This window comes from Catharus ustulatus, chromosome 6, assembly GCF_009819885.2.
Source record: "Catharus ustulatus isolate bCatUst1 chromosome 6, bCatUst1.pri.v2, whole genome shotgun sequence".
NCBI classification, from domain to species: domain Eukaryota; kingdom Metazoa; phylum Chordata; class Aves; order Passeriformes; family Turdidae; genus Catharus; species Catharus ustulatus.
This window is the reverse complement of record NC_046226.1, coordinates 51,304,337-51,329,334: the sequence shown is the minus strand read 5'-3', so window position 1 is coordinate 51,329,334 and position 24,998 is coordinate 51,304,337. Positions and strand designations below refer to the sequence as shown.

General features: G+C 36.6%; 1 protein-coding gene across 1 annotated transcript in view; it reads left to right on the top strand.

Moving 5' to 3' along the window:
* PDE3B (phosphodiesterase 3B) overlaps window positions 1-19,268 on the top strand; it is an 81,699-nt gene extending 62,431 nt beyond the window's left edge. Inside the window, exons 2-16 of the mRNA XM_033063216.1 lie at window positions 1,416-1,466; window positions 2,123-2,368; window positions 4,659-4,804; window positions 7,131-7,237; window positions 7,406-7,616; window positions 8,170-8,243; window positions 8,733-8,836; window positions 9,585-9,719; window positions 11,150-11,261; window positions 11,938-12,051; window positions 13,655-13,854; window positions 15,162-15,365; window positions 15,601-15,762; window positions 17,047-17,299; window positions 17,644-19,268. Of these exons, the coding sequence (XP_032919107.1) occupies window positions 1,416-1,466; window positions 2,123-2,368; window positions 4,659-4,804; window positions 7,131-7,237; window positions 7,406-7,616; window positions 8,170-8,243; window positions 8,733-8,836; window positions 9,585-9,719; window positions 11,150-11,261; window positions 11,938-12,051; window positions 13,655-13,854; window positions 15,162-15,365; window positions 15,601-15,762; window positions 17,047-17,299; window positions 17,644-17,870 (2,346 nt within the window). The 3' untranslated portion in view covers window positions 17,871-19,268. The remainder of the gene's footprint in view (window positions 1-1,415; window positions 1,467-2,122; window positions 2,369-4,658; window positions 4,805-7,130; window positions 7,238-7,405; window positions 7,617-8,169; window positions 8,244-8,732; window positions 8,837-9,584; window positions 9,720-11,149; window positions 11,262-11,937; window positions 12,052-13,654; window positions 13,855-15,161; window positions 15,366-15,600; window positions 15,763-17,046; window positions 17,300-17,643) is intronic.
* The last annotated feature ends 5,730 nt before the right edge of the window (window positions 19,269-24,998 follow it).

The window sequence follows — 24,998 nt, the reverse complement described above, 5'->3', positions numbered from 1 at the left end:
GATGTTTCTAAAACCAAATGCATCATGGCAAAATGGGTATGGCAAGAGCATGTTGGTCTTTGTCTTACTGTTGGTTGGGGACAGACAATTATAGAAAAAAAAAGGCATGGTAGCTAGATTACTCACTTTAAAAATCCCCCAAACTCTCAAATACTTAAATTCTTAATTCTTGATTTTGATCTACTTGCTTTACCCAGTGTTACCCAGTGCAATTTTCTCACAGAGCACAACTTACTCCCAGTTCAAGCTTCATGGTAGATCTCTTGTTTTCCTAGCAAGTGGATGTCATAACTATTAACTTTAAACAGTTTAGTGGCATCTCTGTGAAGATAACTGAAGAGAAAAAGAACCTCTAAGTGCCTGCCTTGCCTGGGCACTGCTGACACGTCCCCACCTGTGTTTCTTTTTCAACACTTTCTGCACCTTCCTCTGGGCAAGCTCCAGGTTGGAACGTTGTGTTTTCTCCATGGAAGTGCTGTTAGTCCCAGAGGAACAAAAACATACCTATAAAAATAAGCAGAAGAGCTTCCAGGATTGCAAAATAGGAATTACCAAGTGGGGTATTGGCATGTTATTTGTGCTCTGTAGCTATGTAAAAGAGTGAAAAGCTATGTTTAATTTGTGAATACGCGTTTTGCAAATGGATTAATTTATCAGAGAGTAATTAGCATCTGTCGAGAAGTCACGAAGACTGAAAGCTTTTGAAACAGGACAGACATCTGAATTTCATTTCTTGTATGTTGTTTTCATTTTTTGTCAGTATAGAAGACAAATTAAGTGAGTGCTGTTGACGTACTTGAAGCTGATAGCATCTTCAGATTGTGTTGCTGACGTTCTTTTGTGGGTTTGGTGGGTTTAGTGAGGTTATTCAGAACATGGGGCTTTGTAGCCATGTTCAAGCAAAGCCTAACAAAACTTCTTGCAAACAGAAAATGTTTTTTTAAAATTCCAATTTTTAACCTCTCTTTGGAGAGATTTTTACCCCCTTTAAAAGTGCATGTTTTAATGTAATACTTTCTTCACTGTATTTACAAAACTTGTTTCTGTTTGAATGATTCTGGAAAGAAAAAATAATTTGGAGGTTTTAGGCTAGATGTACTGTTGTAGTTTGAGGTGAATAGGAGCAGGAAAGCACAGTCACCACCAAATTTAATGTGCACGTTGAATGATTTATAAGCAATCAAAAAATATTGAAATAAGGCCACATTATTCTGTCATCACGATTGTTGCATGCAATTTCTTTAAACTCGTCTTTAGAGCTCTTGCTGGGCAGCATTAGCTGGGAATATGGCCCAAATTACATATGAAAAAGGGAGAAAAGTTTCTCATTGTTTAACCAAAATCTATGCATTACTGTTTTTCAGTGTTAGCACATCACCTATTAATTCTTTCTTCTTTTTTTTATATCTTTACAGATGATACTTTGGGATTGGGATCTGAAGCAATGGTACAAGCCCTATTACCAGGTCAGTATATTATGAATTTAATTGGGGATTTTTGGGAAATGTGATTGAGTACAGAGTTCAAAACTGTCAAATTGTTAAAAACTGTTCAAACTGTCAAATTACAGTTCTTGTGTTGATGCTATATTTGCCTAATTTTTCCCTCTGTCTCTTATATTGTAGTAAACTCTTCTTGTTCCTGTTCAGAGAATTATGAAAATTAAAACCAATCCCTTTTGTCTGGACAATTTTTAAAATAATTTCTTTCAGTAGAATCAGGGTTAATAAAAATTATGAGGTTGTGGAAATTGTACCGCTGTACCAGTTTGACTGCCAAAATTTGTTGATATTGTTGGACGAGAAAGAATACTAAGTTTAATGAAAATAGAGATTTAAAAAATTTGCCAACAGATTTCAAACAGAGAAAAATGAACTGAAAGCTAATGTTGACTTGTGAATGGCTTTTTATTGTGTGACAAAAACCTGCAGACACTGCTGTCTGAATGTCTATAGTCCTTTCCATAAAAGAAAATGCGTTGCATTGATTTTTTAAAAAATTTATTTTTAGGTTTGCAGCGCATAAGGCGCTTATTTAAAATAAAGAATTCCATGGAGAGGTACTTATTTAAAACAGAGAGTACCATGGAGTGCTCTGACATGTTGATTTCCATCTGTTCCAGAGCGCTGGCAGTGGGAGCGGGGTGGATCTCTCCGCGCTGAACGAGGCGCGCAACTTGCTGGCGGAGCTCCTGAGCGACCCGAGCCTCCCACCACACGTGGTCTCCTCCCTTCGAAGCATTAACAGCCTCATTGGTGCTTTCTCAGGGGCATGCAGGCCAAAGGCCAGCCCATTCACACCATTCCCTGGCTTCTTCCCCTGTCCTGAAATAGAGGATCCTGCTGAAAAAGACCGGAAGCTGCTCAAGGTCAAACGGCTTTTGTTTTCATTTTATTTTCATTCGTGTGTGTGTTGCAATTAAAGTAAAATAGATAAAGGAAAATTCATCTAGAAAGAATGGTGCTGTATGCATAGCAGGTTCTCCGCTGAGTACCCATGGACAATGTTTAAGGTCAAAAGGGAGCAGCTGTGAAAACACATGGAGTGAAGTGGAGATAGGGACTAAAATGCAAATTCGAGTGGTTGGTGGATAGACGTGTACAAGCACTGGTCTGCACCCTGACCGCATCATTCCTCAAAATAGCAGCAAATATAAACTGGAGATGTCATAGTCTCATGATGTGGGACAAACAGGGTTTTTCTTGAGTCTTCCACATTCTTTATCTAACCATTACTGTCTGTGTGGCTTTTTCATTGACCTTTTTTCCCCCAAGAAATTTACTCTTGTGGACAGCAAACCAGCCATCATACAGAAGCAAATCAGCGGTGTAAAAAGAAAAATATCCCTTCTTTTTCTTCAGTAAATCACTTTATGAGATCAGTGTAAATTCTACTGTCCCTTCTCCAATACTCAGGGTTCATAAGTGAAAGCAACAGTCTAGTTTCTATATGAAATGCTAAGAAATATGGTGGAAAAAATTACACTATAGGAACTCAGCTGCAGAACACCAAAGCTAATAATTCCAGCTCAGTATTGACAGCTTGAGGCTGTCTATTGTGGAGGCTGCTCTGGGACATGTCCTGTAGTTGTTTACATTTCCAGGAAGTGGGCAACCTGGCCAAAACTGATCATCTTGTTGGCTTAGTGTTTTGGAGCCTGATTCATCTTGTGAAATATCTGTTGGGACTCATATTTTGGGGGGAAAAACTCAGTGTCTACAGGTTACTCTGTGGAAGATCCTGCAGAACCACTGCAGTATGAGATTCCTTGTAAAGTTACATGGATGCCTGCAGAAATCAGTTGGGCAGGGATCACAGTCATTCAGCATATTTTTCTTTGTGGATTTCTTCAAAAGCTGCTAAGGATTAGCATACCTTTTGATTTTAAAAATTTCTTTATGGCTAGTCAAAGTAGTGTGAAATTAAAACTATTCATTGCTGGAGACCAGTTATAAAGAGTGTGAGATTGAAATATTATGTTTTTTCACAGCTATTCTCTCTTTGTCCTTCCTTAGAAGTAACTTTTTCCTCAAGTTTTGGGGATTTTCTGTATAGAAATTTGCCTAGTGCTTGCCACGTTCATTCAGTAATTGGCTTTGTTATATGTTTAAAAGTAAGCCCAAATATTTCCCCCTATGTATGTTACTGCAAGAGAAAGATTTGTTTTGCTTTTAGAAACCAGATAAGTGAGCAAAAATTCCAGGTTATAACATGGCAAAGAAAATATTACGAATGTATTTCTTCAAAATGGATGATCTTGAAAGGTTCCCTTTCCCTGACTTGGAATATAAAAGGTCTCCTCCATATTATTTTTGCTGAGAATTATGTGTGTATTAATTTCTCTTCCCTGACTGACTTCCAAAGTGTGTTCAGTTATAATTTTCGAGTTGATTAGAGGGTTGAAGCGCCTCTCCTGCAAGGAAAGATTGGGAGAATTGTGATTGTTCAGCCTGGAGAAGAGAAGACTTTGGGGTGACCTCTTTGTGGTCTTCCAGTACCTGAAGGGAGCCTGCAGCAAAGGTGCAGAGGGATTATTTGCACAACCAGTATGGTCTAGGGAAAGGTGACCCTGGCCAAGGCACGGTGGGCTGGAATCTTTAACACAGACCAGCATAGACCTTTCTATGATTCACTGGTGAACTGCCTGTTCACCTTGATAGGAAAGGAATTAAAAACAAGGAAGAGAATGTAACTGAAACTAGGCTGAAATTTGGGCTAGTCATAACTGGCTAACCCTGCCCCTTGGGTTTCTTGGAAGTGTGAACTGCCTAGTATTCAGAAAAAAAATTAAATATGAGACAAAGAACTCTGTAACAGAAACATTTTCCACTTTCATCAGGACTGTCCCTAGAACTGCCCCCAGATTTCCTAGTTTATGACAGTGGAATGCTTGCCAGATTGATGGATTTCTGCTCTTCTTAACAGTCATAATTTTGACAGATTTCACAGTCTAGGCAAACCCCTGAGTATCCACATCTCATCTCCTGGCCTTGTTGCCCTTGGAGTACCTGGAATAAAATATCCTACCTGTGGTAAGGTACCACATCAGCTGTTTATCTATAAAAATCAGCAATAAATTGCCCTTACAAACCATAAATAAAATTTTATCATCTACTTTTACTTCCATGGATTTTAACCATGGTCAAATTACTCAACAGGGATTAGGTAGCAGGAGCAGCCTGCCAACCCCACAGCTGAGAAGATCCTCAGGAGTTTCTGGTTTGTCACCCATAGAATCAACATCATCCAGATGGGAACGGAGCAACATCAGCAAGAGATCCCACCAGGAATATAACACACCAAGGTAAGCACTGAGGAGCCTTTTAAAGGCAGTCATAATGCTGCAGCTTGGCAGCACGAGTGTTTGATGTAAAGTCTTGTGAATTAAGTCTCCAAATTCTGCCAGCACAATCTGCTTTGTAACTCTGGTTGGTCTTGAGTAGAAATCAGGTCGTTCTGAGGTTAAATAGTGTGCTCTGTCATAATAAGTAGGCCTTGATATGAACTTGAGTAGGAAATGAAAAAAAAATCCAACATACATGATTGCAAAACAAACTAGTTTATTGTCTAAACTTGTACTGACTTCCTCCTTCTTTTTATTTAATATGTGTATCACTTGCCAACTTCCATTTACCCATACATAATTAAAAAGGTGAGACAATTTTCTTGTGGTTGGTAGCCACTCTTGTGTGTATTCTAATGTTTATTATTCCTCCAGTCATCAAGCAAGGTGTAAGATAACATTAAGGTAGCAATCTCTTCTCTACTTGTTGGCAAATATAGTGCAAATTTAGAGCTTTTATTTCCAGAATTAAGATAACATTCTGAATTAGGGTTACAATGAATGCTTTTTTTCTTTTTGTGTAATGTTGTGTATTAGTAAAAATTCACACATTAAATTTTATTTAGGTTTATAAAATTTTGCTTCTGAAATCTGTAAAAATGTATTTGGTTTTGTTTTTCTTGTTTTGTTGGTTTGGTTTGGGTTTTTGTTTTTTTTCTTTAAATGGTTCCACATAAGTCATAAGGAAAGTATAACAGATGCACTTTTAAAAAAGAAAGTGAGCTATGCTGGTAACTAGTAATTATTAGTAGTGGATTGAATGTTATATACATAAGTCCAACAATTTACTTATCAACCTTATATTCAATATTAAAGTGAACCACTTAAATAATTTGGTCCTTTCAGTGGTCTTTTCCCCCTTGAAAAAAGTATGATCTTTCAGTTTTTACACTGTAAAATTTAATTCTGGTTTGTGTATGACGTACAATTGAAGATTCTAACATGGGCATTAAAAGTAGCCATTAAAAGATTGTATTTTCATTCTGACTTGGTTGCCGCTGTCCAGATGAACATCCCCAGCTGTACCCACTGGAAATAACCAGGGACTAGAGAAACGGCTTTGACCTTAGCAACTGTGGGATTTCAATCTGAGGCTCAGCCCTCCTGCTGCAGCCTCCATGTACATTTACAGAGGCTTTCCTCACTTTCCTTACTATTCCAAAGCAGCTCTTCTGTTTTATTTGTGTACAGATTTGTGGCTTGCTTTGTCATTCAAACACTAATGTTCTTCCTCAAGTTGAGCTGAAGTTTCTCATATTTCAGTTTATGGCCATTGCTCCTCCTCCTCTTGCTGGGCACTGCTGAAAAGGGTCTGGCACCATGCTCTCAGCCCACCTTTGAGATATTTGTATACATTGATGAGATCCCCTCTCTGCCCTCTCTCATGTAACCAGGCCCAGCTCCTGCAGCCTCTCCTCATCAGAGAGATGCTCCTGAGCCCTCATCATCTTTATGGTCTCCACTGGACCCTTTCCAGAAGTTGGAGATACACAGAAATAAATCCCTGTTTATTCTTGAACTCATTTTTCATATTCATGTATTTAAATTAGTGACGGGAGATCAAGTATTATTTCTGTATTGGACTTTTTTGGCTATCGGCTTAAGAAAGATTAAATTTGTTTTGGTAAATACTATTTTCCGCTCCTGAAGCCAAATTGTTTTACATTAACTATTTTCACTTTGAAGTAGGACATATTTAATGCATAATACACTTTTGGTCACTAAAGGAAATACAATTTTAAATTATGGAGTGAAATTTTGTGCCTGGAGCAGCAGATGGCAGGATTGAGCAATTGAGTTGAAGGATTTGGCCACTGAAGCAAAATACGCTTTGATGTCAAAAACAGCTTTAGTTTAAAATTTATAATAAGTAAAATAATTAATTGAATATGCAACATTCTTGTGGCCATGTAAGGTTTTCACTGTATTTCCAAAGTAACCAATCCTGAGATCTGTTAGGAAAAAGCCTGCTTCAAATGTTCAAGCAAAGTAGAGTGTTAGAAAGTAAAATTTATCACACATGGTCTGAGTGTATTTACTGCATCATTTTAGGACTGTGTTAAGGTTTTTGTTGCTTTCAATCAGTACACAGCAGTTTTTATTTCATGTAATTGACATGTATTTTGTAGCTGGTTTTGAATTTGACTGCTTTGTAGTATTCTCTCTTTCTTGAATTGTGGTGGACCTGTAACAGGGTAGAGTAGCTATTTAAAAGCATTTTATTTAATAGGAGTGGAAGAAAGACTAAGAAATAAATAAAAAAAAATCCTTACTGCTTTCTTTTCAGCCAAGGATCTCACTCAAACGGGTCTTTTGGTGCCAACTTGCTGACCATACCAAAGCAAAGATCATCCTCTGTGACCTTGACTCACCACATGGGTCCCAGACGAGCAGGTAGGATCATGCAGTTTGTGCAGTGTCAGGATGGTGCATCAGGGGTTTTTTCATGTAAACCTAGCACTAAAATAACATCAACATGTCCCTCGTGGTTTAAATCCAGCCTTTGTAAACAATAAAGGACTTTATTGTCATCTGAGCCCTATGTAATGTTTGTTTTGGAAGGTGCTTCTCCTGGCCTGAGTCCCGTGGGGTCACCGAGCCATGGATCTGTCTCCAGTGGGGCTTTCAGCAACTGGTCACCTGTGGAGTTCCCTGACACTGCTGATTTCCTCACCAAACCAAGCATTAATATCCACAAGCCTCCAGGACACACACCTAGCCCTCCAGATTTCCAGCAGCCTGTTAAAACACCTGTAGGTTATATGTGTAGCAGGTACTGTGAACTCTGTTATCCTTTCAGTCACTTCATAGGGGTTGAAAATAATGCAATTTAAATGAAAACAAAAAATCAAAAAACAAAAATCAACAATCCTGTGTCCCTACCAGGATTGGAAAAGGGCATAAATCTCACCATTATCTGTGACTGTGTTATCCAGGGGAGAATAAAGAATGCTGAGTGTGTTGCTGCTTTGACACGACCCATACTTCTCAGCAGCTGTTATTGGAGAGGAAAAATATTCCATGGAATTTTAGAAAAGGAGGGTTTCTGACTTGGGGATTGGATTCCATGTTTCTGAATACTTAGTTATGAGCTCTACTTTAATAATTCAGGGGTCTGAGTCTGGGGAGGTGATGGTTGATGGTTATTAAAGGGCAGACTAAATCTATGGGTGCCAAATTTAGGAGAAATACTCAGGTCAGTTGTTGAAGGAACCTTCACAAGCCTTTTAAAAAAAGTAATCTGCAGATATTTTTCAGTAGAAGACAGCAGTAGCAAAAGAAGAAAGTTACTGAATGTTGTAAATATTTTTCATGTGTTCTGTAAGCTGTGGACGCCAGATACTCAAGCCTGTTCCAATACCAGAACCAGACTTTGCAGAATACAGAGAGAGAAAATCAGGTGAGATTTCAAAATGGACAAATACTTGATATTAACTTGCTCCATTTTTTTCCTTCAAGCCAGTTAAATTAAGTTTTTTCTGTTTCTACATAAATTTTTCCTATATTTTATCTTATGTAATATTTTACTTTGTTTTGTGCTTTTAGAATGATCAAAATAAGACAAAATATTGCCTGCTTCATAGTAAGGATTTTAAAACAGGCTTCCATGAATACCTTTATAGTTCTGTACTCCATGTATCAAACAAATTAATCACTGAACCAATTTATTTTAATAAAAGCTATGCTTTTAGCTTTTCTTAATCTTTAAATAAATCATAATTTTTGTCCTTTATTACTTTTTTTGCATGTTTCTTATATAAAATGGTTTAGAAACAAGCTATTACTTTTATTTCTGTGACAAATTTGTATGATTAGTTAAAAATTATTAGACAGTAGTAATTTACAAATAAATTATTCATATAGTATTTCTGTATGTGTTTTCTTTAAGGTGAAATTGCAAGTGCTAATGTCTCCCAAGACTCTTCCCACCATATGGAGAAGAGGAAAGATGAAAGGAAGGAAATGATCGATCAAACACAAAATAAACTGCTTGTAAGCATGTAATTGCAAAAAAAAACCCCAAAAAACACAAAAACCAATTTGCAATGGCTTTTCTCAAATCAGTATTTCTTTATAATTTCTGATTTGCTGTGAAGAGGCCTTTACATCTCTAAAATAGTAGTTTCTAAAGGGTTCTGGTGCATGGTGTGAATTTAAATTTTCATTTCACAATTATTTATCTTGCATAAATGTCACTAGCAAATGACAGGAAGGGTTGTGATTGTATTGATTTTGTTGATCAGTATTGATTTGTGTAGATTTCATGTTGAGAGGGCATACTCAAACACTAATATTTTCTTTTGGAAGTTTATGAATGATGCAGCAGTTGCAGTGAGACAAATGGATGTTCAATACAGTGCTATTAAATTTTTGGATTTATACATCAGGTGTTTATAAAGCTTGTCCAATTAACCTATTCTTAAAGCTCAGTAAATCTTTGGTTAGCCTTTACATATTTTTTCTTAGTTTTATTAACTCATCTTGTTTAAAAATAAATAAGAAGGAAAATTTACCACCATCTCAGAAAGCCCTGGAATCTGCTGCCCAAACCAGGAAAACTCAAAGCTTTAGGTGTGCTATTTGTAATATGGATTTATGATTTTCTCATAGCCCTAGCTGCAGCACCATTCAATAAATGCACTAATGATTTATCATTTTCAAGGCTTTTTTTGCCAACACAACTGATAAATTAGTTTTCATTGTTATTTTAGGGATGATAAAGTATCTTAATCTTATACAGGTGGAACAGAGTTCTGCTTTAGAAACAATGTTATTAGACCATGATTCACTAATTGAGAAGATGAACAATTGGAATTTCCAAGTTTTTGACCTTGTAAAAGAAATGGGAGATCAATCTGGAAGGATTCTTAGCCAGGTTTGTTGTCTTTTCTTATATGAGGAGGGTATGTAAAGCTGTCCTTTATTTAAACCATAAGTTTTGCAGTCAAGATTTATGTGGATACTATCTTGAAAAGCAGAAATATGAGTTCTCATGTACTCCATGTCATTGTAAACCATACAAAATGTTTTTTCTATAGAGAATGTGCTCCGGTTTTTCTGAATTTTATTCTCACTGTAAATAGGTTAGACTCACACTGACTAGGTTTTGCCATAATCTGCCATTTCCTGTGCAAAATTATCTCCTGCTTTCAGAATTACTACTCTGCTTGCCAGCACTGCACCTCTAGGGGAAGAGAAATGATCTTTTAGGCAGTCTCTTGCCTCTTGATCCCACAAACAGTGGGATTGTTTTTTCCATGCTGCTTTCTGCACACAGCATCCCTTTTATCTCTTTCTGAACTATTACTAAGCTCTTCTGTGCAGTTTCATGTTTGCTGATGCCAAACCTGCTGGCAGGTGCAAGGGTAGGATTCTGTTTGCTCTTCCCCAGCTTCTCCCATTCATCAGGGGCATCTGGAAGCTTCTGTCTTTTTCTTTAAAGTGGATTTGGAAATTATGGAGCTTCTGATCTGACCTCTAAACAGTTTTGTTTCCAATATCTCAGTTTTCCACCCTGGAGTGATGTTTCCTGATTTTGCACTTCTCTGAGCACCTCTTGCACTTCAGAACTTCTTGTTCCTCTCCTCTAGGAAAAAAAGTCATAAAAATGAGTAACATTGTTTTAAATTTTTTAAAAATATTTGCAGCCTTGAGGGGGAGGATTAGGCTTTGAAGTGCACTAAACCATATATGTAAACCACAATATATAGTTTATTTACATATATGGAGGTTCTGAGTACCTTTTTGAAATACTTCTTCATTTACCAGCTTGTTTTGTTACAAACACTCAAGATAAATCTTAATAAAGGCAAGAAATAGGATCTCTTTGCCAAAGTCTCGAAAACAACCACAGTATTGGGGGGCTGGTGTTTGCTTCTCTTTGTTTTGTCTTATTATTAATGACTCTGCTGTTATAATTAAATAATTTGAAATTTTGAATAATAAGTCAGAATATCAATTCCTTCTTTTAAGATCACTAATGGAATAAGGCATGGCTTATTTAATCTTATGAAAAATGTTGGGGTATATTATTAAAAATCAGTTGTGCATAGAATTTTCAGTAATGAAACAAAAGCTTTTATTACTCTCTAATGAGAGGATCATAAAAATCCACATTTTTGTGCTAAAAATTTATTGGATATATCTCTCTGACAATAGCATTCTGATAATCTCTACTGGAATTTCAGTGATTTCCCTGTCTGTTGGCGAGTTAAATTTTAAAAACAAGAATGTTTTAAAAGTTGAAAAACCAGAGCATGCATAGATAAATCTTTCAGACTTAAATTAACTTTCATCTTTGTTTAGGTGACTTACGCCTTGTTCCAAGACACTGGCTTGTTTGAGATTTTCAAGATCCCCACTCAAGAATTCATGAATTACTTCCGCGCGCTAGAAAACGGCTACCGGGATATTCCCTGTAAGTGCTCCCTGCTCACACGAGGAATTTTTGTATCAGTGCCTCTCCTTTGGTGTCTGCATTTGTGTTTGCAGGCAGCTCGGTGTGCTCTTAATGAATGCACTTGGCAGAGCTTAGAACGGGACAAAGTGGGCAGACTCTAAAATGGAATTTGTTAATTTGGGATCTGAAGATAATCTTGAAGAATTTGAATTAGTGGTTGTATCAAATACACTAGGGTCAATGGGAAAACAATAAAATGTGAAGAAAATAGAGAGTTTTGATGGCAGTTATTCACCTTGCTGGGCAGGGCAGCCAAATTTATTGGAAAACAAAACCAAACCACGCTTCCCCACTCCACAGATGTTTGCCCAGCCCAGGTGCAATCAGATCAGATTGCAGGCCATGCTTGCTTCTCACCATTATTGATTTAAAAGGCCGTTTAATCCCTTCCTGGGGCCCAGGTGGGATGAAGTGTGCATAGACAGTGATTGATGTTAATCTAACTGCCCTGTTAAAAATGTTCAGTGATACATATATCTACCACCAACATTTTAAATTCTATTTTTCCTTTTATATTTAATCAGAATCTCCCTTACAATACATGTACATTTGTTTTTTTGTTGTTGTTGTTCCCGTTATTCCTTGTGAGGACATTCCAGACAATATTTTTGAATTGTACCTTGTTGTTTTTCAGATCACAATCGTATCCATGCCACAGATGTTCTGCATGCAGTGTGGTACCTGACCACACGGCCCATTCCTGGATTTCAGCAGATCCGGAACGAGCACATCATGGACACTGACATAGGTATGTACTCACACAGCTTATTGTTGTTCTGCTGGAGAATGCTATAATGGAGCTACAGCAGGTAAACCAAATTACTCTGGAAGAAAATATCTAATTATTCTTATGACTCACTTCTTTTTTTTTTTCTTTTTGTACTTTAATATAAGGCAATAGAAAAAAAAATCGCAAAGCACACGCCGTTCAGAAATATCATGCAATTGACTTTTAGAAAAATTATTAGATGAGTAATGGTTAGTTTGTTAGCCAAGAAAACTGGTTCACTTAATAAATTTTCTGTGCTGAATGAAACCTCTGTATTCTGCCATAGTCAGGGTATTTTTAGCATTTGAAATGCATTAGGTTAATATTTCTTAACTTTATTGGAAAGTTAAATAGACCAAGGGAAAAATACCAATGTGTTTAACTTAATTGAAGTTCTCCTTAATGGCTTTAGTATAAAAATTAATATTTTAGAATTTTCTGTTAGTTATCCCGTGCAGGCTTTCAAACACTGAAGTGACTACCCCAACAATAACTGCATAAAAGCATCCCTGAAAAGGAAATAGTCCCTCCAAATTCAAATGTTGTGTGCAGTTACTTCCAATGAAGCTTGATTTTGTGTTGTCTGTGGCTTCATAGAACTGACTTTAAAATCTGTAGTTTTTACCAAATTGTATCCTATAAGCAAAGGATATATAAAAAAATTATTGTAAACATAGACTTGGATGCTAAATGGTTTGTATTTCAGAAAAATGGAAAGGGGAAATCAAGCAGTCTTGAAGAACTCTGTTATGTATGTCTAGTAGAAAAAGACAAGACACAAGTCATGTGGCTTTGAAAGGGCTGGAATTTTCTGTTTTCCAAGTTTGTCCATATCTATTGATTGCACCCTATTGCCTTTTCTTTCTACAAATGTTAAATGGGTTGTGACTGGAGATTTAACTGAAGAAAAGTGATAAAAATAATTTTATTCTCCTCTACAGAAAAAAATTTAAAAATAAAAATATATAATCTTATTGCTTAGAAACTCTTCCAATAAAAATATTTTCAGGCTTTTAATCCTTGCAAAAGAGTTCTTCTTATATTGTGCATTGATGAAATAAGTGCTATTCCTTTTCCTTTTTTTCAAAAGCAGTGACTTTATCCATGGGAAAGAGGATAATAAAACTGTGTATCTTCTTATCATGGAAATATTTCTAAATTAATGGAGTTAATTCCTTTTGCAGTAGTTTCCATTGCCCTCCCTCCAGGTTTTCCTGTAGGTTTGCAAGTTCAAAAAATGGGCAAATTATAGAAATACTAAGGAAGGTCCTGATTAATCTTTTCTTGGACTAATTCAGGTTGGAGACAAACAGCAGAATGCTCTGTTAGTGCTACAAATTCACAGCTCATCAGCACTTCAACTTTTCTTCAAAATTGTTAGTTTATCTATAAACATTAGTATGAACTTTTATTTTTTAAAATATAAGTCCTTGCCAATTATTAAGCTTCAGGACAGCAAGGATAACAATACCATGTTTGCAACAGTGTGTGGCTGTTTATGCATTTTCTAATGTATTACAAATATGAATGAAATGCTGTTCTAAAAATTATTCTGGTTTTGTACTTCGATTTTTTTTTTTAGACGAAGCCAGTGGTATTGCCCCAGTCCAAGTGGTCTACACTTCTTCAAAAAGCTGTCCTATTGTTGATGACAGTTATGGGTGTCTGGCATCAAACATTCCTGCTCTGGAATTGATGGCTTTGTATGTAGCAGCTGCCATGCATGACTATGATCACCCTGGACGTACAAATGCTTTCCTGGTGGCCACAAATGCACCTCAGGTAAGAGCCTCTTCACACAGAAAATTGTTTATTTCTGTCTGAAATCAGAGTAAAAAATTATTTTCTATTTTCTATTCCTAAAGTAAGTTACTTAGGGTTTAAATATTGAAGGCCTGATTTAAGAAATGGGGAAATTAATGTGTACTGTATTTGTGTAATATTTTTATTTTTCCTTCCTGTTAAATTCTGATGTGTTTTGTATGTGTTGGTTGTGTATGCATGTAAAAATGATTTTCAATTTGCAAAACTGAAAATAACAACATAAATCAGTGCAGGATAGAGTAAAGGATTATTTGATAGAGACCATGGGTCTGTCTAAGCAACTTTGATGGCTGCTTAGGTCTCGCTTAGGAAATTGCAGACAAGAAACTTAAATAATAATAGCATCAACAACAACAGATCAGAAACTGGTACAGCTTGTTAGAAGATAAAGACTTTGAAAGTGAACTTTCCAATCAGTTTTCAGCAACTCTTTATTACAAAGGGAGTTTAGGATGTAGGCATTGATGTATTTCTGCTGAAAACAGCATAGAAGGAGCAGCAAAACCAAACAACACAGACATCCATCACCAAATTTCCAAAATACGAGCATTCTTTGAAAAACTGAAGGGTTTTTTTTTTCAGTTTCTGTTTAATCTATATTGGATTAATTATTTTCTAGGGTGTTTTATATAAACATGGAAGCTGTGAGTAAAATTGCTACTGTTTTTATATTTTAGTTAGCTCGTTTACAGTTAAAGCGTCTTCATCAGCATTAAACATAACCCTTTGAAAACTAGTGATACTTTGCACCATTTTCCATTATGACAGTTCTTAAGTGTTTTGGAGTCCTTTCTGTGGTGGGGGTTTTTAATTTGTTATGGTTTTTGGTGCATTTCTTTGTTTTTGTTGCGTTGGGTTTTTTGTCGTTTTTGTTTTTCTAACACAAGGGGAATTAAAAGCATATACTTAGATTTCTTTTTTATTTTCTTCTTTTCTTATTTACATCATTGAGTGATGTAAAACACACATACACTGTGCAAAGTCCTAAGTGGTTTTTGTATGTGTGCCTGCAGTCTGACTGCAGCTCTCAGTAAGAGAGCTTTGAAAGAAACAAAGAACTTCACTAATGGTTAAGTTTGGGGGGTTTCCCTCATCTGTCATTTTTGTGTCATTTTAACCCCAAAACTAGAAGACAAATAATAGTTTTTTAAAATTATTTTTACCAAATATTATTTCTGACTATATGGTACAGAATATTTAATTATAACTTTAAAACTTCCCTGTATAATTTACTTTGCTTTTTTTTTTTTTTTTTCCCCCTGTAGGCTGTTCTCTACAATGACAGGTCAGTCTTAGAAAACCACCATGCTGCATCTGCCTGGAATCTTTTCTTATCACGACCAGAATACAACTTTTTATCGAACCTCGACCATGTAGAATTCAAGCGCTTTCGTTTCTTAGTGATTGAAGCAATCCTTGCCACAGACCTCAAGAAGCATTTTGATTTCCTTGCAGAATTTAATGCCAAGGTTTGTTCCACTTTAGTGTCTGCGCTGATCTGGTCTTGATATACTGATGTTGTCTTTGCTTCTCAGTAATTGCTAGCTTTAATTACTTGCATTTAAAGTTTTATATTATTTAAATTTAAGCTATTAAAATGCAAATAGAGTATTTCCTTTGTGTGAACCAGCTGTAGATGGTTTGTGGATTGCCTAATAAACCCATAGCTGAATAGTTTTAACTCCTTGTCTGTGCCCACCCCAGGTCAATGACATGAACAGCAATGGCATAGAATGGAGCAATGAAAACGATCGCCTGCTGGCCTGCCAAATATGCATCAAACTGGCTGATATCAATGGCCCAGCCAAAGTCAGAGACCTGCATCTGAAATGGACTGAAGGCATTGTCAATGAATTTTATGAACAGGTGGGTATGGAAAGAGCAATTTTCTCTTTCAAATGATGATTGAGTCTTTGTTTCACCAGTGGTTTAACTAAATTAAGCTTTATTCTGTCAGGTAATGTATTTCCATCTTCTCCTTCTGAATACTGGCATTTATTTTCACAGGTAGCTTACTAGCATGATCTTTTAGTTTCAAATAATTGTGTTAGAAAAGAAGATCCCAGACAATATTTTCCATTTTTCAGATACTAGGGGATTTTTGAGGGGGAGATCTTATTTCCTTTGCATGTTGCTGATAAATCAAAATAACTTCTTTTACTTTTGGAAGTTAAATTCACAGATTTGTTTCTAAGTGAAAGAATATGTACAAAATCCACAAGACTGAAAATGTACATTCAACTCTAAAACTATCCAGTTCATGGAAGTGCTGAGATAAGTAATTATAGCTCAGATTTTTCTATGGGCGTCTGTTCAATGTTTTTCTTCTCCAGTTTATAAAATGGGGGGGGGAAAAGCCCAAAAAACCAAAACAACAAAGCAACCACTTTACTCTGGATGTTGTAGCTCATTTCATTCTCCTGTGGCCTTGCAGGGGATGCCATTGCCAGCATGCCTTGCTTTTACTCTGCCACTTTCTCTGTTCATCAGCTCAGCAACTGAAGTTCAGTCTGTCTCCTCTGAAGCCATCCTGTGAAGGCAGAGGAATAGCAACTCCAGTAGAACTAATTCTCCATCCAGAGACAAGCAAAGCTGGAGGGAGGGTTAAGGACTGTGCAAGTCCGTGCCACAATGTGTCTTTATTTTAAACTGGCCTAATTACATTTTCATTCATTTAGTCTATACAATTATTCTCCCCAGTAAAAAGATGCAAACCATGTGATGGTTCATGGAATTACAGAATATCCTGAGTTGGAAGGGACCCCAGGGGTCACCAAAGCCCAGCTCCTGGCCCTGCACAGGACACCCCAAAAGTCTCACCATGAGCCTGAGAGCTTTGTTCAAACACTCTTGAGCTCTGTCAGGGTTGGTGTAGTGACCACTGCCCTGGGGAGCTGTTCCAGTGCCCAAACATCCCCTGGGGAAGAACCTTTTCCTGATACACAACCTAAACCTCCTCTGAATCAACTTCAGGCCATTCCCTCAGGTCCTGTCACTGCTCACCACAGAGCAGAGATCCATGCCTTTCAATGCACTTCCCCTCAGGAGGAAGCTGGAGGTTTCTCAGTTCATTAAAATTAATTTTCAAAATAAGAATTTAAGGCTAATTTCGTGAGAAATTCTGATAAGTTTCTTTCATTTCTTTTTCAGGGTGATGAGGAAGCAAGTCTTGGGTTACCTATAAGCCCCTTCATGGATCGTTCTTCTCCCCAGCTTGCCAAACTGCAGGAATCTTTCATCACTCACATAGTTGGCCCCCTCTGCAATTCCTACAACGCAGCTGGGCTGCTTCCAGGGCAGTGGGTTGATGAAGAGGAGGAGGAGGATGCAGACAGCACTGAGGATGATGATGGTGCACAGTTAGAGAGTGATGATGAAGAAATGGAAGATGATCTTATTTTAAGTAAGTTTCTGTGTTTCACTTGGTGCTTAGCTGTCCTTCAGTAGCTTCAGGCAGAGCGGTGACAGTGGAAATTGTGCAGAACAAATCCTGTAGATTTTGCTATTATGCTAAATTCATTAATTTTCCTCTTTTAATAAACATTTTGTTGCTACTAGGAGACTTGCAATTTAAAAGAGAAACTTGTTGATATCCTTTGCCATGCCACTGCTTAAATATTCAGCATAATCATCCATGTGGCTTGCTCAAATTCGCTACATCTTGATCACAATGTGCTGTTGGTTTTGTGTGCGTAAAATGCAGTCCCTCAGAATGTCAAACAATCCAATGTGCTTATGATTTTACAGAAGCTCAAAGAAAAAAAGGTAGACGAATATTCTGCCAGCTAATACACCACCTCAGTGAAAACCACAAAATATGGAAGAAAGCGATCGAAGAGGAAGAAAAAAGTAAAGCAGAAGGAGCCAAACTGCTGACTGAAATCTCACCTTTACCTCAAGCAGATGACATTCAGGTTATTGAGGAAGCTGATGAAGATGATGAACGACAGCTAGGAGAAGACAAGACATGCTAAGGGAACTCCAGTGGTGCCCAGTGTGATGACAGCCTGTTTTTTCCACTGTGCTGACTTCAGCCTGACACAGCTCACATAAAATTGAAAGGCCTTAATACTGTGAGAGGATTCTTTTCACTCTGGTGGAATCCCACTCCTATGCACTTTCGCCACACAGAATACGGAACTTTATTCAGAGATTGAGTATTGTACACCCTGATGCAAAGTTCTTTATGCCTTAGTTGGTATAAAATATCCTGATATAATGCTGCCTTTGCTGAATATGGAACTCTTCTTTTCCTTGAGGTACCTGCAGTTTTTAAAAAAAACATTCAGTGACTTTGATTACCAAAGTGGCAAGAACTTTTCGCTAACAAGGAACCGCGGGATGAATCCTAATGTTGTCTTGAGTTGCTTATTTCATGTTGTTTTTGAACATGAATGAGAAAAAAAGTCTGTGCCTACATGAAAACTATGTTACTGCTGCAGTGCAAGCCTGTTGTGGGGTGTCTACTTAGTGCAGTAGTGTGCTTCATGTAGTCATCTCAGAGCAACTGTTCAAGGACTGTGACATAAATGCTGAATCCTGATATTTGTGGTTTAAAAAGAGGAAAGAAAATCCAGGTGCATCTATTTCTGATGCTTTTTATTATTGTGCATAATCTGATGTTTTATTTTTGCAGAAAATATTCAGGTTTGCAGTGGATGTTCATGGTAATTCATTGAATCCAAGGCCATTCTCATCTGTTGCCTTGCTGTTTTGTGGTAGAACATTAAAAACCTGTTCAGCTACTTAAATTATGAAGGAATTTTATTCTTTTAGTCATAAGTAATGTTGTATTTCCTGCCCTTACTCAGGTTCATGTTTAAAAACAAGTCAACCACATCATAGATTTTTATCTTGCACCCATTTCCCATATTAAATTTTAAGGAAATAAGATCGTATCTCATTTATTCTTTGTATGTAAAGCTTTAGGAGAATTAAAGATTTTTTTTTTTTTAAAGATATAAACTACTGTTTCAAAATGGCTATTTTAATTTGCCCCACACATTTTCTTCCATCACAGACACAGCTTTTATTGCCTTCAAGTTTGATGTACATCCTGAAATACACATATGGAAACCAGAAGGTGGAAACTTTGTGTAAAACCTGATACAAGATAAAAATCACTGTACTGTACTACATTTTAGATTGCCGAGTTTTAAAATAACGAACTTACACATTCCACCCCAATGTATTTGTAGAAACACTACCATTGTAGGTCTAATTTGTAAACAAACAAAAAAGTCCTAAATTAGGCTACAGGTAAGCAAGCCACAGATAAACCTAGTTTTAAAAGTGCTCCTTTTAATACTAAACCTTTAAATGCTGTGTAGTTGAACTGAATAAAACCCAAATGCACGTGTGCTATTTCTAAATGTGTGTTAGCATATTTGTGTTTGCATCAATTGACTTGGGAAAAAAAAAGATAACCTTGTGTAAACTGTATTACACTATTTTATACAGATTTTCATTCTGCTATTTCACTGGCCAGTTTAAATAACTGAAAGATTTGCAGTGGTTTGTTTTTTTTTTTCATTTTTCACTAATAAGCCTTTTGTTGATGCATTTAAAAGACCACTGAAATGTGCTTTTGCTATATCTTCAGTGCCAAATTCCCCTTTGCTGCCATTATCACTATCACTGCAGTTTTTTTGTAACAGGAGCAGTGTTAAACCAGATACTTCTGTCATTAATAAAATGTTGCACTCTTGAAGCTGGCACTTACTGATCATACACCTGTATTTTACATTTCTTTGGTCATATATTCTTCTTACAGATAATGTGAAGACTAGAAAAATTCTGATTCTTTCAGTATACTGCATTCTCAGCTTTTTGTATTTAGATAGTGTGTCTGTGTACATAAAATATCACTTTAGTATTGGTTAATATAATTTTGCTGTGTCTGAAAAAAATGATGCTAATTAGTTTGTCTAAAGTTACTGTTCTATTATTTTACATGACAAGTTAAAATGTCATTTTAAAAAGATATAACAAAAGTATAACAAGGTAAAAACTAAGATTTTATTTTTTACTAGAACATTGGCAGGGCTTATATCTTGTGACATCTTTGCCAGCAATTTTCTTATCTCAGATTTCTCTTAAACTCTTTAGGAATAGGGAAACAATTTTAAAATCCAGTAGCAAGCAGCAAACTTCAGTGTTTAATAAACTGTAAGGTTAATATGTATTTCCCATTAGATATTTCCAAGTTAGAATAGCTTGCTTCGAAGATATGTTTAATTATGAATGTGTTCTAAATCCACTTTAAAGTGCCTGTTTTTTATGTGTGCACAGAATGTGACTAATTGTTACTCTAAGAGCAAAGGGAAAAGACTGGAACAAGGTTAACAAAGGCTGGTTCAGGAGATGTTTGCAGAAATGGATGTGGCTGTAACTAAAGGTGTCTTAAATCTTTCAAAAGTGGTAATGGAAGGTCTTCTGAATGTTGATTGAGCTGTTGTTCAAAATAACATCTCTCCATATAAGGCACATCATTGTTAAATCTGTGATCACACTTCAGTAATTCACAGCTACCAGGGGATGCTGAGTAGTGCTGAAAACCACACAAAGGAACACAAAACAAAACACTTTCTAATGTGACACTGCCTTTTTTTTTCCCCTAAAGAAGTAGACCAAATTAGCCACACTGAAGTTTGTGCCACGCAGAAATACAGCTTTTATTTATAATATTCTCAGGTTTTAGTTGAGCCTCCCATCTTCTCATTGCCACCTTTTACAATGTGTGCTGGATCATTTGCATCCATACATACAGAACTGGTCCTACCATGTTTCCCGTAAGGACAAAATTCTCTCTGTGCTTGTGGAGTCCTCTGGATGTGAAGGAGGTGCTAAACCAGTCAAAATGAATAACTTGGAACCTCTTCTTGTGAGTTCTTCTAGCATGACAAAGTGAAATGGTGAGTGTCAGGTTCAAAATGAAAGAAATGGTGTAGCACTGCTTAAGGTAAGTCCAGACTAACAAAGTTTGTGTAAGACTTGATTTGCTCTGTGCATAGAACCCTTTCTTCGTGTTGACATCCAGTTTTAACCACAAACAGTGATAGGTGATTCAGCAAAAGGAGTGAGCAGAAGTGCTCAGTTTTAACCTTGGTGCTTGCTCCTGGTGTAGATGTAGTTGAGTTTTGGCTTCTGGATCCTTTGGAAGCACAGACAGAATTTGAGGTAATCCAGAGTGTATTTTTGCCCATAAAGGGTGTGGGGTCCCCCTCACTGGAGGTATTCCAGAACCATCTGGACACAATCCTGTGCCATGTGCTCTGGGATGACCCTTTGGAGCAGGAAGGTTGGACCAGATCACCCCTGTGGTCCCTCCCAGCCTGCCCCATCCTGTGACTCTCTGTGGCACCAACATTCACATGGTAGAACTTCCCCTTTTGTCCAACAAAATGTTTGAGATGTGCAGAATTGTAAGTGTCTCATACACTGGTGAGTGTGAGAGCAGGAATCCCAGTCTGAGAGATGTTTTGGACTAAAAGGATGGAATTAGTTTGGATGATGAGAACTGGAAAGAAGAGGTAAGAGTGGCACACAAATAAGATATTCAGAAGAGAGACACTATTCATTGTCTCAGACCAGTTTGTATTCCAAATATTACAGAAACAGTATGTCTTTATCCAGTCAGAATACTTGGGTTTTTAGAAATGAAATTAAAATAGTAGTGGAAATAATGATGCAATTATCACAACTTAAGTTGTGAGACAAGATTTAGGAAAGAGATCCTTCAGTGGCCAATAAAGATTAGATGAGAGAAAACAAATATACAAAGTTGATTAAATTAAGTACAAAAAGTATGATCAAGACAGTATTTATTTTGCTTTTTTGTTCCTCCAGCTCTCTTCAGAACTGTGTCTCTGGACAATGTGCTGCTTCAGTCATGTCTATGTTAAGGCAAGTGAGGTAATGAATTGCTTTCACTTTTCCAATGAGGAATTTTCCTTTTGATATCTTCTGAAGTAAGTCTTTCACTTGCTATAAAATTATAGTGTGGATTGTTAGGGATGAAGCTGACAAAACCCACAATTTTAACTGCTGTCTATCTGATCTTAGTTCAATAGGGCTGTAAGCAATCAATTTATTTGTCCTCTGCTTAATGAGAAGGAATAACACATTTTTAGAGGAAAGAAAACTGTTGGGCTAAGCTGCTACAGGATAAACATTCCACTGCACTTGGATTTAGGCATGTGATTGACACTTAGTTGGTTCTGTGTGACACTTGAGGCACCCTTTATAAATGGCACAACAGAGCCGGAAATGTTTGACAGGAAGGTTTCTTTTGGTATCCGTCCCCCACCAGTTATCTTTTGATTTCTGGACTTCAAGACATCTGTGGTAGGTTCTACTACACAACTGTGTTACCTGGCAGAATGTTGCCATCTGTGGAATCTTACAGAGTAAAAATCTTCTACTGAGGTTTTTAAAAAAAAAAAAAGTTTAACCAACCCAGTCTTTAAGTTCTGGTGAGAGACCACGGTGTTTCAAATGATCCCTACCATTCACCTTGTGATTTGTCCATGTTCTAAACATCCTGCCAAAAAACAGGTGATGAGTCACTTCTGACTCATCTCTCTGGATCAGCAGAACCCTTTGCACCTTGAATGAGATCAAAATATCTTCATTTTAATTGCATATAAAACAAAAGGTAGTGCTTAGCTTAAAATGCAGGTATCATACCAAAAATACTGAGGATAGGGTTGACATTAATTATTGCACACGAGGAGCAGAGTGCAGATTTTGTCTCCTGTGCCAGTCAGATGTCAAAACTTGCTGCTATATATAGTCATTCAAATGGGCTTAGCATGCCCCTTTCTTTAATCATGACATTCATCCTGCTAGAATTTATTAATCTGTAGTACAGCCAGTTTATCTGACTCATATCAACTCAGCCTTCTTTCAGTCAAAGAAGAGGGTAAGCAAGCCCCTCTAGCTTTGAGAATGGGTTTGTAATCATTTAATCCAATTCATCATGACGAAGTCATTACCAAAATACTGTTTCCAATTTCAGATGCCACACCCCAAGAAAGACACCTGTCCTTTAGACAGATTGCAGAATTACAGCACACACCAGCGAGACTGATGACACGGCCTGAAAAGAAGGAGAAAGACAAAATTTTAATTAAAAAGATTTTTTTTCCTAGTCTAGAGAAAATGAGACTCGAGGGAGATGTTCTAAGGTTACTTTATGAGACTGTTTCAAAGAGTAATCAGTATAATGCTTTCAGCGTTTATAGTGTTTAGGACAAGAAGTAACACCTTTAGGTTGCAAGGCTCAAACATGACTGATTGTCTAAGGATTGAGAGGGCTGTGACTCACTGAATTAGATTGTCTTGGGCTATTACGAAAGTCTCTGCAAATAAAAAAAGAAGTCTGAAAAACAGCTTTTAGTAAAACTGTTAGTGGACCAGATGAGTGAAGTGCATAACTTACTGAGATGCTCTGTTTTTCAAATGGTAGGACTAGAACAGAGGTCTGATATGGAAACTTTAAATACCAAGAGGAAAATGTGCACAGTTATAGAAATAATGACATTCAAACAACAAGAACTGGAGGTATCAACTCATTTATCTCAGTAAATATTAAAACTTTTTTATTTTGAGTGTGTTTGACCCATAATTCATCTCCCACCAGAGTCTTTTTATTTGTTGAGAGAGCTAGAATCCTCTTGAAAAAAATAGATAAGGTTTGAAGCTTAGCCAGAGATAAGAATCTTGTCTAATTGTCAGATTGTGAATAAATGGAGAGGCAGAAGCCAAAATGTTTTTCAAAAATATGATTATTTAAAGTTAGTTTGCTGAAACTATTTGTATTTTAAATATTTGTCAAGCTATGTGGGCCTTTCTAGATCTTAAGAAAGTGCATACTTAAGACACTGAGAGGTGTTGGATGCTTTTGAAGATGATGTAATTCATATACTTAGCAAAATAATTAATATAAGTGAGTAGGGATTTTTAGACAAATCTCAGCTCTTAGCACTAAATTTTATTCCAATCAACAATGAATTATTCTTACAGCCTCTATATAATCATGAAGTTCATTATGGCACAAAGAGCTTGAATATCTTATAGATTATACCTAGAATTTGTGGTGAAATATGTGCAATATTAAGCTATGTTGCATTTCTCTCTATAGTGTATCAGTTTAGATTGTGCATTCCTTGAGAGAGAAATGGTATGTCTTTACAGAATGTAAAATAAAATGAAACAAGATCTAAAAATGCCCTGAAGTGGCTTTACAAAGCAATTTTTATGCTTCCAAAAAAAAAAAAAAAAAAAATTAAATTAACTTCCTAAACTATATCAGCTAAAGAGGAGCTGTACCAATGTTTTTTCCTGGAAAAATTAGGCTTATAAAATGTGGATAAGCATCTGAACAAATTAACTGTAATGTAAAAAGCTTTTTAATACAGAATAATTTTTCATGCTTCAGATAAATCGTAGTTTACACAAATTAAAAATATTTCCTTTGGGTTTTTTTGTTTTTTTTTTTTTTTTTGCATGAGTGTAGAAAAGGAAGTCAGCACTTGAAAGCAGCAGCAGAATAAACAGTAAGTTTATTCTGTTTTCTAGAATGTTGCTATAGGCTGGTCCACATCACATGTAAAATTTTTTGGCAAGCAGCCACCTGCTGCAGTAATAGCAAGATATTGGATTAGATTGCACATTCCTGATATGCTCCCATTATTTTAATGGGTTTAATCTATTTGGAATGTTACTTATTCGGAAGAATGTAACAAATGTGACTTCTCCTGAAGTCTGGCAATCTTCCTAAGGAAGGACCACTCTGAGTGTGGGTTCTGCCTAATTCTAATGACATGGAGAGAGTTGACAGCCTTCAAAAATGCCTGAAGGGATAATCCAGAATGGGGAGAATCTGCTGATGCCCAATTTCCATTGTTATGGAAGGACAGAAGAAGGCAGATGATTTCCAAAGCCGTAGTTTGATTTGGTCTTGATTAGACAGAGGGTTTGAATTATCTGGCCCAGTGCCAAAAAAACACCTGGGACGGCTCATTGGTATGAAAACACATATCAGCCTTCTGTGTGTACCTTCACAGAGCAACTTATGCTGAGTTTTCCTTTCAAACTCT